Here is a 15,181-nt window from a genome sequence, read left to right on the forward strand (position 1 = left end):
TGAACCAGTAACAAAAGCTTGGCGTGTACTTTATCTTTGATTTACGTTGATCAATCTTAATTATATCATTATACAGCGCGGTTGTCGTTTAATTGATTTGATTTTATATTGCCACGGATAATTTACATAATGCCATAATTGCATTGAATAAGTTCATAGAAATTAGAGTGTTATATCGGTAAAAATATGTAAATTAAAAGTGGTGTTTAGGTCATGAAGACAAATAATCCAAAGTATGGAAATTTAGCAAAATGTGGGGATGATGGGTAATGAAACGCTTCAGATGGATGAAACAGATCACACGTTTTCATGGCACAATTAATTGAAACTCAACAAATTGGTGCTGCTTGCAGCTATTTCGAATTTGTATATATTTTGCTCAAAGTAGCGCAGAAAAGCGGAAGCTAAAGCAGCAGAAGCACAATAAAAGTTTCTTTTTTATGAGAGTCAATATAAATACTTTGAATATACAAAATTCAAAGCCTATAAACATGAATAAGGCTAACATGAAGTGCAGACCATCGTTGGCAGTGTAATACCCTGGAGAGAAAATAACACATATTGACTGCGATTCTATAAGATTCATTTCCATTGACAATGGGTTTTTTCCATTCGCTTGATTTGAACTCTCTATTCTGGGTGGAAGGACATACGAACCTCAAAAAGCAAATGCTACGACGAATTGTTCATGGGGGATTAATTTCTGTATTTACCCACAAACACAATCGTTTCAATAATTTATTATCAATCGAGTTAACAATTCTACTATTTACCTTCGTTAATATTTACATGAACTGAACATGTCTGACATCAGTAATATAGTAATTTCAAGTTAATAAATTAAACATTTGCGTCTCCATAACTGTTCATTGATTAAATATAAATGAATTATTCAACGTTACGAGTAATAACACTATGTGGATGTACCATGTAATCTTTGAAATTATTGAAGAAGTCTTCGAACTACCGCTTATTTAAGCATTGCTTTAGCATCTGTTATCGACAATAACTACCGAAAACAAGCAAGGAACACTCTCTTTTTACTGGCAAGTTTTATGGAAAAATCAGAAAGCATGTGAGAAACAGATGTAATGATTCGACACTAACGTCATAACAGTAGTATAATTATCGGGGCTACTTCTCCCCTTGATATAATCACTTGGATGAAAATCTTTTACTTCATTAGTGTTAACATTTAGCTTTTACTATCCACATTGACATATTTTTGTGTGAAAAAGGTTGTGTTCCCGCGTGTCTAATAAAATGACGATACCTTACAGTCTTGAAAAAATCCAATCTGCAATCACGACAGAGTTAAGTAAACCAGACAGGAGCGAATAAAATTATTCTTCGGTCGACTTATCCTTCCTCAGTTCATCTAATGATCTGTAAGATTTTCTTTTGTGGGTAACGTATTTGTACATATGTGATCGATATTATGTAATTATCAAAGTTAAATTGCCGAAAAAATTGTATAATATCGATACAAAAAGTTATTACATCGAAGAGTTTGGTTAGCAAAATGGTTTTCATCGAAGCCGAAAAATGATTAAAATCTTTTACATCTCATTAACCTTGGTAAATTGAGCAAATTTAATTTCAGCTGTAAAATTTCCCGTAGAAAATACACAAAAACGATGAATTTAACTTGCATAAAAACAATTTTCACCAAATTTTATGAAGTTTAGTTTGGAATATCCGATTTTCCTTTTAAATGCCAAAAAAATAGCCAAGCTTATCCCCGAACATAGGAGAATTGTTTTTTGCTTGATTAATTTTAGAAACGTGCAGGCAGCTTTGGCTTTTAACTATCACCATAAATAATTCACAATATAGCCGACCATATATGAAGACATCTTGTTGGCTTTCAGCTGTGTGTGTATATTGAACTTTGCTCATTCATATTCAATTAAAAAGTTTTTGTGGAGAAAAACTTTGATAAATTGTTTTTTTCGCTTTTACTTTTCCCTTATTAATTCAATAAATTATTTTATTCACACGAAAATGTATGTAGCTAGTCATTAAATTCATATTATTAACATTTAAACAACTTTCGTAGCTAAATAATTGATGGGTTTGTTGTAAACGAAATGAACTGACAGGGGATTGTTCACAAATGACGTTTTGCCGATGTGTATGCAATTTTATCATATACACCGTGTCATTATTATAGTCATAGTCCTAAGATGAACTCAATTTTCAGTTCATCAGAACGAAATACTAAAGGGAAAAATACGAAATTTCATCATAAAGTTTGGTCATAACATTGTTGGAGGCTAAACACGAACTGGTTTGACGACAACATCGTATAACTTTATTAAAATAGGTGACATAATACTTGGAACGAGCGTGATCTTATATTCGACATAAATCCGTCTTGTCACGTTGTCCCGTTTGACCACGTTTTTCAGGGCACTCCACTTTCCACACTCGATAACGCAACAATATTTGTAAACGACCCCTAAAGTCATTTCCGTATCCAATTTCCAATCATTTCGAACAATTTTTTCCCTCGTTCTACATTCGAATGCGATGTATCTCGTTGATTCATTTAAATTGGATCTGTTAATTACCTTTTTTAAATCATTGTTTCCGAGTAATTTGAAAGTAAAAAAGTTCATTTTTCTAAGTATAAAGACAATTTTGTCTGTTCCAATTTATGTCAAAGTTTTTGTTATATTTTGCATTGTTGCAACCCGCCTTACAAACAAAACACAAATGTACCAAAAATCATTAATTTAAAAAGGCATAGAAGTTGCGGGAAAAGGGTTGGGGTAAAAAAGTATGAATTTAAAATGTTTGGAAGCGCGGTCAAAATGTATGTTACAACTAATGAAGTACAAGATTTTACATCAATACTTAAAAAATATTTTGATTAAAAGAAGTAACAAATTCGGTTATTGGACTGTCTCTGAAAGATTAATTAGGTAAGTTAGGATATAGAGCAGCGTGAATAAAACTGAATTTTTGTCGCAACGAAGTTTTCACCTTCATATAACAACATTTATCCAACGAAACTACTCTCAATGTAGTTTCGAAAAAAAAAAATTTCCCGCCTCTCCCTGCAATACATTATTTTTCAATTTTGTCATGACCGCAACACTCTAAATGAATCTTTTATCTTTTCATGTTTTTCATTCATTTTCCCCGATTTATTTACTGTGTCAATTTCAGCTCTGCTTTTGACTTCAGTCGAATCCTATAAAATATGAAAATTACTTTTTAATGGAAAGGTTAAATTTCGCTTTTATTATTTCTCATAGCGTATCCAACAAATTTTGCATATCAGCTTGTCTTGACCGAGATGTTGTCGTATGAAAAATATAAAATCAAAATTTAGAGTAAGCGACAACGAGGAATTGAAGGGACTTTAGATAATATGATGGTAAATTGCGGATCTTAATGTCAAAACAATTTTTTAACGCAAATATGGTTACATTCGAGCACAATTCTGACAAAATAGAAAATATTTACAAACAACTAGTATTTGTCAGGGAAGAAAATACTTGGTAATGTAGTAAATGTGCTTGTTGTATGCTTCATGATTCATTAACAGACTTAACTCAAATATCAGAACAATTCAAGATTTGTCTCCAAGTCTCGAAAAATGTCATAGAAGACAAGCATCAAGCGAAGCGAACTTTTTTGTTTTAAATATTTTCAAACAAAATTCTAGAACACCAAAAATCTGTAACTGTGTATGTGTAATCATTTGTTTTTTAAGACATGTGTTACAATGTGAATCATTATATGATCATCATTAAATCGGTTATCTTCTTTTACTGGAGTAAAAGTACCTCGCGCTGATAATGGACTTAATGGTTAACACAACATCTAGTACTTCATTTGTTTTACTTCACATTTTATTATATAAAACCATGTAAGACTGAGTTCATCTCTTACGTTTATCGTTTCCGTTGATAACAGATGATTAGCAGCCTTCTTTCCAAAGTATCGTTCTATAAAAAAGGCATCGAATTAAAGTGATATCCTGAAAAAAGATTTTGATATCTTCAAAAAATGTTTTTGATATCTTGAAAAAAGATTTTTGATATCCTGCCGGCATGATACACAAAAAAATAAATTTTGATACCTTAAAAAGATAATTTTGATATCTTGAAAAATGTGATGTGATCTCTCAAAATTGATATCCCCAAAAATGATTATGATTCACCGAAATTCGAAATTGATACCCAGCAAAAGGAATTCTGATATCTACGAAAAAGGAATTGATGATCCGGAAAAAGAAGTGTGATATCACCAAAAGATATTTTGATAACCCAAAAAAGAAAAGAAAGTGGTTTCATGGAAAAGGAAGTGTTATATTCATAAAAAAGAAAATGGTAACGCGGAAAAATAAATTCGATATTCTCGAAATAGAAATTTATAATCAAGAAGAGGTGTCTATTAGAGTGCTATTTGCAGTATATAGACTGAAGTAGCCGCCAGATTTCTCGCCATTTCGTTTTCCTTTTTTTGGCGAGAAAACTGGCGGTTATCACATTTTCTGTTTCTGTGTTTTAAGTGTCTGATTTCTCCATATAAAAATAGGAGAGCGCGATAGGCGTGTATGAAAATTATTTTTCCATGATATTAAATTTATTATTTAAGGACCACGTTCTGTCAGTCTTTGTAACTTCTTTGGTTTGGTTTTGGCGATGGGTCCCGCACTGGATTTGCAACTCTTTTTGCAACTATTTTTTCACATGCAACTCTTTTGCAACTCTTTTTTTCAGAATGTAACTCTATGCAACTCTTTTCAGTGCGGGACCCCTCGGGGCTTGGTCTCATTTTCTCATCTGTGATGTAAAAAAATAAATATTGTCTGGTTATCTTTATTTGTTTCGGACATCAAATTCATTTGTTTCGGACATCAAAATTATTTGTTTCGGACATCAAATTTATTTGTTTCGGATATCAAATTTATTTATTTTGGACATCATGCGGCAAGATATCAAAATCTATTTTTTCGACAATCAAATTATTTTTTGAGGATAAAAATTGCCGAAAACGCAGGATATCAAAATTATTTATTTGGGATATCAAATTCTTTTTTAGAATTATCGATAAAAATACTTCTCTATAAAAAATGATATGAAAAAGATATGTCTGAGTTACCTGATACGAGGGGAAACAACAAGAGCGAATGGTATGACAGGCTGTAGCTGCAGGCTGCAGAAATATGAGCGAATGAGTGGAACGAACGATAGCGCAAATTATGAGTGAATGACGGGAATATGTGGTCCAGTGAAGGGAAAATATGAGCGAACGAACGGTAAATATGAGCGAATGATGATTGTAAAATATAAGCGGATGAATAGAGCGAACGACGGGAAAATATGAGCGAATGAATGGAGAATATGAGCAAATGGCATTCGAATACAAATGATAAGACATGATTTTCCGTTGTTGTTTCCCCCTCGACCTGACAGCTAGAATATAGAACAATATGTTTGGCCACATTTTAAATTAGTACAATTACTTTATTAAAATTTATTTTAAAAAAATCGGTGCATTTTAGAGGAATGCCGTAGAACAATTTTTTTGTTGCTTAAAATGATATTTTACATTGATTAAAAATAACTTACAAGAATTACCTGGACTAATTGAGAAGGTGTTAATAACTCCAGGATTGTCATTCAGTTTCTCGTGTCGAAACAGAAAAAAATAAGCAATATATAAAGTGATATTGCTGCAAAAGAGCGAAATATTATTTCTAATTTTCTAGTGATAAATGTAATACAGGCCCCTCTCCTACCATATCATAAATTAATTCAATTCGATAGCTATACATATTCTACTTTTATGTTCAAAACAGGATTCAGTGATCCTTATTGCATGCTCGGAATACAACCGGCTGGTGCACCAATCTCACCTCAGCCACCATTGACACCCCGTACATTGTCCGATGTTGGCTTTGACAATAACTTAGATTCGCCACACCACGATAAATTAAGAAAACATCATAGCTTTCGATTAAGCTTTAAACGAAAAGATGGCGGTCGTCGAGAACAACGAGACTCTTTAGGCGGTGGCCCAGTACCGGCGAAATTTATCCGCGCCACATCAATCAAACCACACACGTTGAGCCCGAAATGGAATGAGAAATTCAAATTGTAAGTACTTATCAAGCACATAAATTTCCGTTTATTTCAACTCCTGATGTGATTTACTACTTCGACACATGAGTTGAACATTTTGTATGCCTATGTAATCATCAAATCCAGATGAAAAAAATGTGATGCTCTCAATCAAGTCACATCAATATTTTATCATCAGTGGAAGAAAAAAAAACGTTTTTTTCATTTCGTGTATAGTGTAAGTTCATTAATGAAATATTCATTTCATACGCAGTGACATTGATGACATCAATAACGATACCTTCCATTTGGATATATGGGATCATGATGATGAAAGTTGTGTATTGGATGCTGTCTCCAGACTGAACGAGGTGCGTGGCGTTCGAGGGTTAGGTAGATTTTTTAAACAAGTATGTCAATCAGCACGTCAAGGGTCACAAGATGATTTTTTGGGCTGTGTTAATATCCCCATTGCGGTAATTGAAAAAAAAAACGAACAAAATGTGTCACCATCAATCAGTACTCAATCGTCAAAATATTATTCGAACATTTAGGATATCCCATCGACTGGTTTAGAAGGTTGGTTTAAATTAGAAGCTAGAAGTCAACGTAGCTCTGTACAGGGACGAATTCGACTTAAATTATGGCTATCGACTCGGGATGATCGAGGATTTTCCGAGGAGGACAATTCATTAGAAGTACGTAAATTGGCACGATTGCAAAAGGTGATTATGTCGCATGAAGTGGCTAAACATGAACCGTCTTGGACGTGGCCGGGTGATTTACCAGGACCGGCAATGACAATCTTTCATCAGATGGCTGTTCAAGGGAACATATCGGATTTACAGTGCGCATTAGCGAGGTAAATTATAAACTTTTTTTTTTAGATATTTCCTCCCGCATTGTCGTTTCAATGAAATTTTTTTTAATGGAATTGTGCAAAGAGACATAAAACGGTTGTTATGGATGAAGTTTTATATTCCATTTTCCTCTTTCCTTTTAAATCAATGAACAGAAACATAAAAATCACATTGAATATGAGAGCCTTCAAAAGATTATGTTGGAAGTAAAATGTTGTCGTAAATGGTTTGCACCTCTCCAGGAATATATTTTGAGATTGAAAGTTTATGGTTTTGTGTAAATCAAAACCATTTTCATTTTAAAATGCCATAAAATATGGTTTTATTATGTGCGCTTTCCCATTCTTAAAAGCCATTTTACCGGCGGAAAAAAACGACAAAAATGGCAGTTTTCACTCGAAGTGTGCTACAGGTTGCGGTAGAAAAAGAGTCATAAAATGTACTATCGGAGACATCAACGACGGGTCGTATAAAAAGTGAAGTGTTTAACTAAATTACACCTTATAGTTAAGAGCTTTTGAAGGCTACTGCGTAAGGGTGACGAGGCGTACGGATTAAATTGTTGCTTCCTACCTGGAAAATTTTAAAAGAAATTTACTGGAAAATATAGAGCTGATGAGACTTGGCACAGGGGTGTATCCATATTGATCTCGCGAGCGAATTGCTGTCAATTGAACGTGTATTGCGTTTATGTTCTTTGATGTATCCATATCAGAAATGTATTGATGGAATTTGTTAGTAACGGGTTAACGGACGCAAGTAACCAACGTAAGCGAAAGAAAAATGTTTCTATAATACCCCTGCTGTTACGTGTGCTACTGTACTTTGTGTAGGTCAGATAATGTCATTTAAAGTAAAGGTCAGGATAACGGTAATAGGTACTTGAGATGCCATTCAAGTACTCGGGAACTGGGAACTCGTTGAACCTTAAAATTCACTCAGTGCACCCACTTTCCCAGTTATCCGGCTAAATGTTTCCCAGTTATCCGTCCAAATGACAGTTCCAAAAACGTGGGCGGGTCAACTATAGGAATTTTATTCAGGGAACCGTATAGTGAGTGTACGTGCGTGCAGACGGTTACACCTAACTATTTCGTGGGTTTTTTATGCTACAACTTACATTGTACATTGTGTTTGCAGATTCGTAGCTGTGGTACACGTTAATCGGCTAACTCCAATCGACCCAAAATTCATTCATCGCCTTCTGGTCGACATCGACAAAATGTGGAACCAGCCCAATCAAGAGCCATTAACACGAGAACTCGAACAATGGCTCGCTGAAGCCATGAATGGTTTCGTCGACAAGTCACTGAACCAAATACGACGACATCGTGATATATTTCCAGCGCTGCATCCGCCATCATTGCATCGCCTAGAATTTTTACTGAGATGTTTAGGTTTGTTAGGATCGATGAAGGCATTCCGACAGGTGTGTCCGTTCAACAAGGGCGTTCGCGGTGAAATTGTCGGTGCGTTGCGTAAAGGTTCGGTGCAATGGGCACAATTTTATTTACGCGAATCACAACGCAGCCAAAACTCAATGGTTTGCTTTACGACAACATTGGTGGCAAATCTGCAGTTGGGATTGAGCTATTATCACTCCGTTTTCGATACGTAAGTGTAATTTAATCCGTTCATATCTAAGTGATTCGAATTCAACGTTTTTTTGTTCGGACCTCATAGCACAAATGGAATTCAGTACTTTAGCATAATATACAAACAATTCGATGCGATTGTAAGTTTCTCCTGACCATTAATGTGAAGATCAAAGTGTAATTTTCATTCAAAATTAATTCGTAGCTTGCTGATGAAGTAACATCTCGAATGGAAACTGGACAAGTCTTAGGTACAACGTTAACTCAATGCACAGTCCTGGAAGGAGATAAGGAACCACCAGATATACGACCGTTTGAATTATACCTAGTTTTACAGGTTAGTCCGTTCAAACGAGTTTTCACTCAAGCGGATGTTTCCTATTAAAAATACATTTTCAATGCGTAGGAATTTACAAGTTTGAAGCAGCACCTGTCTGTAATGCCTCAACCACCCGAGAAACCCTTAGCACTTCAAAACTATCACGAATGGTTTGAGCCGGCTATTCAACGATGGATAATGGTTAGCAAAGCGAAAGCACTCCAACGTGTACGGGCAGCGATAATGTTGGATAGAATATGTGAAGGTGATCGTATTGTACGACATAGTACGTCATCTGTGGGTAAGACTAAATTTAGAAATTGTGAATTGTATGGAGCGTTGTCTAACATAAATCCCTTCACGTAGATACCGTATCCTGTTTCTATCAAATGCGCGAATTTTGGAAAATTATCGCCTGGCCGGATTCGAATTCTTACACATACTTTGAAGCTCAATTGATTGAAGCTGCGTGTATGTTCGGATTCAATATGAGCACACTGCAATAGCAATTGATCTCTAATTTCTATCCACAAAACAGGTGCGGCTGCAATGCACTATGGAGATTTGATACATCAAGCGCTGGCGGATGGCGGTTACTACGAACAATCTGGACCATTTCGAACGTCCGATGAAATGTGCGTAACAGTTAACAATGTGGAGTATGTGCGGCGAGGATTATCCGAATTCCGACCGGATACGCACAATCCGCATGAATCAGCGGAAGCTCTGTTAGAAACAAGTTTAACTCAATTGGAAACCAGAGCCGAGCGTGTTTTAAGCAAATTGGCTCCGTCAATGCAGGTGCCGTTACAGAAGGCTGTCTTTCATTTGGCTTGGTCGCCGGACTCACTACCAACCAATCAAGCTATTGTACCGTTATTGGAGTATTTGGATGTTCATTTGTCGGCGTTGAATAGTGCTCTTCTAACCAAAAACTTCAATCGTTCACTGACACTTATTTGGAACACAGTTCTTGGTGAATTGTCACGGCAAATGGACACAGGTGCGTAATTTCTGGGTATGGTATCTCCTCATCTTCAAAGCAAATTTTTCGAGAGCTACCGTAACACACTTATATTGAGTCGACGAGACTGACCAACTTCTTATACCATTCCTCTATTTGTTAGGAGGCGAAGGTGAACGACCAACTAATTTCCATGATCGTCTCTACGAAGCGTTACAGTTGCTCGTAGACTTTTTCAATGCTGAAGGTCTGGGACTGCCAACGGAAACTCTGCAAAACGATTCGTTTTGGCGAGTAGAGCAACGACTGCAGTACCATAAAAAGGAAACGGATAAACTGATTGATTTGTTCTATATGCAACGATTACAAGATCAGATCATGGCAACGCCCGGACAATACGGTGTCCTTGCAGTACGTGCGTATTTCAATCACGACTCTTTATGCGTAGAAGTTTTACATGCTCGTGATGTTATCCCATTGGATCCGAATGGTTTCAGTGATCCGTTTGTCATTGTGGAATTGTTGCCACGAAAAGTTTTCATGCATTGTGCCGAACAGCAGACGAATGTGCATAAGGTAAACGTAGACTACAGTCGATTAACGACTTGAAATGATTTTCGGTTCCAATTTTAGAAAACTTTAAATCCTAATTTCGATGAGTGTTTCGAGTTCTCTGTATCGTTGGAGCAATGCTCATCCGAGAGTTCAATGATCTGCTTTACAGTCATGGACCATGATGTTTTGACAGCAAATGATTTTGCTGGTGAAGCTTTCTTGGCACTTGGTACCATTCCGGGTGTCGCCGATTACAATACAAGTGTGGACAATTTCCACGGATTGAAACAAGTGGAATTGCCGCTGATGCAACAAACTGAAAAGAGTGAGTGTTGAATTTCGTAGGCTTTTGAATGGCACTTTGAATGAAAAATATTGTTCCATTGCAGATCATCCCATTCTGCAAATTCTCGAGTCGAGAGTTGGTGATAAGCAAGCTGTTGATTTTGTTCGGAAGCAAAGAGCTCGACTTGTGAACTAAGTGGATAATTAGGAAAACATCAAATGTTTCGAAGGCAAAACTGGTCAGTTACAGCGTATTTACAATTCCAGAGTAATCATTTATTTTACGAATATGACCGCTAAACGAAAACTTTATTTAAACGAAATTATTTTGATTCATATTTCACATGAGAATTGCATGAGGAGGTTTCTATGTGCATTGACTAACCGTTAGGCACCTCTGGTCATTGAGTAGAGAAGACCCTTTAATGAAAAAGTTAGGAGCGCTAGCACAAGGATAACCGATTTTCTTAGCTGAGACAGTGATAGAAAAACTGTCTGCTAATAGAAATTGACCTAAAAACTGAAACATTGAATTGTTGACGATTTTCATATTTCAGGTAACTTAAGCTGATCCTCGGGCGAAAATGGAACTTTGAAAAGAGTTTTTCGTTTATTGCTGCAGTCGTTTCGATAATAGATGATAGCTCATGCTCAGATCGGCTAAGCTTTTTGAATTTACGAGGTATTCGATTCTCAGTGCACTGGCCACTCTCGATGTTTCGTCAATTGTAACCGCTACTTCGGTTGATAACTCCGAAACAGATTATTATGTTATCTCAAAGTTTTTGTCGTTAGATCAATAAAGACGTGGGATCAACGGGTCGATCTAACTATTTCTTGCAATATTTTTCTTGAAAATTTTGAGAATTTCAAAAGTTTCCACTTCCTTTATACCTAGGGTGAATATCTCTTACCATGCGAAAAATTTGAATCAAGAGTAACGGCAGAAGGTAATTATAACTCCTTGCAAGTCTGTTTATAAGTGAAAATCTAATTCTTAAAACACACCAGCAATTTTGCATTGATCGGATCAACAATTATGCTGTGTTTTCCATTGTAATTCGATATTTACCACAGGCTAAACAATCGAAAACGCAGCATTCAATTGTCGATCCAATCAACGCAAAATTGCTCGTGTGTTTTCGGCCAAATGGAAAACTAAATGGGCTACGCTCAACTCGACTTTTCTATTTTTTATATTATCAACACATCGCTGTAACTGATATTACGAACAGAAGATAAAAATCTATATCAAACAAACTACAAGACTATCAATAAAAAATTGTGAAAACTTTTTAAAATATACAAAAAGGGAAAAAAAAACTTATTAACTTAAAATGAAATAAGTTAATTGGAAAAAAGTAGCAACAATTCTATCGTAACGTACTTCAATATTAAATTTACCAATATTAATCAATTGCATATAAAAAGCAAAAAGAGATTTGTATCATACACGTATATGCGTCTTGCCTTCTTAAAAAAAATCGGAATTTACGTAAGATCTCTTATTTTTAATTACCTAAAAGAATGCACACTCTTAACTCATAATAACAATGTGTTTGAACAAAACGTGATTTACTAAATATAAAGAAAAATTGATATTAAAAATAATTAAAAAAAAAATTAAACTTAAAATTGATGTGACGATAAAATAGTATAAATACTAGTGAATCCTGCGCTGAAATCCTTCTCCTTCCAAAAAAAGATAAATAAAAACAAAATCATGAATTTAGAAAGAGATTGTGGATGTGGACATTATATTATACACGGAGCAGTATCGAAATCTTGACTGACGTTTCTGCAAATTTTACAAAAGAAAAATCATTTTACCGGAAGTATGTTTCGATGAAGCATTCCAACAAAAAATTTATTCGACCTCTCGTGGACATGAAATGTTTTCAGTGGTTTTTGTAAACGGCGGCACAACGATTGATCAAACAAGTCACTAGTAGGGTCCAAACAGTTTTCGAAGCCTCCCGGAGGTCAAAAAAAAGAAAGAAAAATCGATCAAATTAAAAAATTTCCCATTGAAATATTTTCTTGTTATGTTATTCTTACTCGTGGTGCCGCCCTTTACAAAAACCACTAAAAACATTTCATGTCCACGAGAGGTCGATTTTTTTTTTGAAGATCACTCTTCATCGACTAGTATTGCCAGCTTGCACCTGTTGCAACGAAAGACGTACGAAGAACTACATAAATGATTCACATCTCATCCTGAAAACACACATTATTACACATACAAAACAGAGAACTATTTTTATTCGAAATCAATCTTATGAATAAACATTAAATACAAACTTAACAAACAAAAACACAAACAAACGAGGCAAATTTCTCTGAAAATGGTATTCTCAAATTTAAAACATTTTAGGAGAATAAATTCGCTAAAATTTCTAAATTTATTTTTCAAATTTACGGTCAGAGACAGTGAAATTACAGCATGAATTCGCTTCAACTGTTTTTCAGCTGATCCACATATCCAATAAAAACTGTTTATTCTGCAACGCACGTGCGTGGAAGTGGAAAACAGTATAAAGACGTATAAACAGTTTCGATTGTTTGTATGGATCCGCTGAAAAAATTTTCACTGACTGTAGAGAAAAGCAGGACATTAAAAATATTTTTTTTCGAAATTTTGGAATATTTGAGAAACATTTTTTTTCGGGAAGTGCGCCTTGAAAAACAAAACTAACTCACAGCTACACATCTGTCCATGTCGAGCTTAAATGTTGTTAACTTAGTGAATTTTTTATAAATAAAATAAAATGTAAATAACAGAAGATCTAAACCAATTACAACTTAAAAATGAAAATATTTTTATTTAAATATTCATGCACTCCCCCCCGAGTAATATTTTATAGACAAATGTGCTTTTACAACACTGATATATATACAAACTTAATGTTTTTTACGGTAAATAAAAAATAAATTAAATTTTATTTAACATGTTCTTATTGAGAGCAAATCAAAAGGAAATTATTTTTGAATAAAATTATTATCGAATCGACCATCACCAAATTATCCAAGACTCCTCATTTTCGGAAGCTAGATTTTGCTAGAACGGTTTTCAAATTATCATCCGTTAAACGATTCACTGCAAGTATTATGCACATGCAATGAAAAAAACTAGGAAATCGCGTTTCAAAACCTATTCTCAGTTGTGGTTTTTTCATAATATACCGGATTTATGATCGACGCTGTGATATTTACAAATTTATCACTCGATCTCGTTGCGTGACTTTACTGAGTCGAGAAGGTATACAAGATACAAGTAATGCAATGAGTTATTTCTGTTTCGCCCATCTTTTTATTAATTTAACTACCATTTTGACCAAGCTAAAAGAAATAGTCCAAGTTAGTCAATATCGCCTACAATTGTCGTGCCAATCTTAACCTTTACAAACAAAAAGCGAATCGCTGTATAATTATTAGATCTGTTACTTCATTTGTTTAATGATTCGCCTCGCGTTTAACACACAATCTTCTACTTCGTTATTCTAACCATTTATTTTGCTACACAAGAGCATCTGATCCGTCGATCATCGCTTATTTTCCGCTGCTGTTGATAACAGATGATTAGCCGGGTCCCAAAGATTTAACGTCAGTAAAAGAAATTTCATAAATATTGATTGCTTATGAAACAGTTGGTACCTAAATAGTTTCTTTGGCCGTGAATACTGAACAGAATATTTCATGTCAGAAACTATTTTGTATTGAAAAATGGGTTTTTTCTTATGTCTCTCTCAGTCAAGCGAATAACACCTTTTGATCTGTTAAATTTTACTAGATTAAAGGGAAATCTTTTACTTCATTTCTTTTAATATTCATTTTGCTATGTAAGCCCACATTAGTCAGAGTCGTATGTGATTCATCAATTTTGTGATGGTCGGATTGAGTAAGTTTTTATTGAATATACCTGCATAAGAAAGACTAAAAACAATTAAATATAATTTTTTATACAAAATGAATTTACAAAATTTCTTATGACCACCTAATTTTTTTTTACAAAAATGTTTATATCACGAAATCTCTCTTGGAACAATTAATTTTGCAGAGAGGTTCGTTCTTATTCCTATATCCTATTTTCATAGCCGCAACGCGAATTTTACAGTTCAAATTTGACTTAACAACTAGAGTCTATTACGATAAAAATATACAAATTTTTCAATGATGGCCACGGTTTCATTACGTCTTTATCAACTCTTTGAAACGGCAAGTGTTTCCCTATGCAATGTAATCATTAAATGTTTTATTTCTATCGTTAAAATTATTGCTTAGTATTTGATACACGATCTTGTACTTCAATTGTTTTAACATTTATTTTTTTGTATAAGTGGAAACTAACCGTAGGTCCATCGCTAATTATTGCGTTGCTTTCGATAACAGTTAATTAGTCACTTCTGAGAGGTTATACAATGAAAGTAGATAAGTAGGTATGGCCAGTCCATACAAGTCGGAGCACATACGAATTTGCATGGCGCCACCTCAAACGAACTCATTTCTAGTGGAAATTTGCACTA

The 15,181-nt window shown here is 34.6% G+C and overlaps 1 protein-coding gene across 2 annotated transcripts in view; it reads left to right on the forward strand.

Annotated features, from left to right (window-relative positions):
- Nucleotides 1-10,889, forward strand: part of LOC119080393 (BAI1-associated protein 3) — a 77,661-nt gene extending 66,772 nt beyond the window's left edge. Inside the window, exons 6-17 of one of the 2 annotated variants that reach the window (XM_037188712.1) lie at nucleotides 5,819-6,116; nucleotides 6,355-6,556; nucleotides 6,635-6,942; nucleotides 8,081-8,554; nucleotides 8,624-8,675; nucleotides 8,741-8,872; nucleotides 8,942-9,155; nucleotides 9,221-9,325; nucleotides 9,393-9,857; nucleotides 9,982-10,394; nucleotides 10,452-10,698; nucleotides 10,763-10,889. In XM_037188712.1, coding sequence (XP_037044607.1) covers nucleotides 5,819-6,116; nucleotides 6,355-6,556; nucleotides 6,635-6,942; nucleotides 8,081-8,554; nucleotides 8,624-8,675; nucleotides 8,741-8,872; nucleotides 8,942-9,155; nucleotides 9,221-9,325; nucleotides 9,393-9,857; nucleotides 9,982-10,394; nucleotides 10,452-10,698; nucleotides 10,763-10,854 — 3,002 coding nt within the window. In that variant the 3' untranslated portion in view covers nucleotides 10,855-10,889. Of the gene's footprint in view, nucleotides 1-5,818; nucleotides 6,117-6,354; nucleotides 6,557-6,634; nucleotides 6,943-8,080; nucleotides 8,555-8,623; nucleotides 8,676-8,740; nucleotides 8,873-8,941; nucleotides 9,156-9,215; nucleotides 9,326-9,392; nucleotides 9,858-9,981; nucleotides 10,395-10,451; nucleotides 10,699-10,762 lie in introns of both variants that reach the window. The other variant, XM_037188710.1, reaches the window with a different exon arrangement.
- The last annotated feature ends 4,292 nt before the right edge of the window (nucleotides 10,890-15,181 follow it).

The sequence above is a fragment of the Bradysia coprophila genome, unplaced genomic scaffold (genome assembly GCF_014529535.1).
Source record: "Bradysia coprophila strain Holo2 unplaced genomic scaffold, BU_Bcop_v1 contig_350, whole genome shotgun sequence".
In the NCBI taxonomy this organism is placed as follows: domain Eukaryota; kingdom Metazoa; phylum Arthropoda; class Insecta; order Diptera; family Sciaridae; genus Bradysia; species Bradysia coprophila.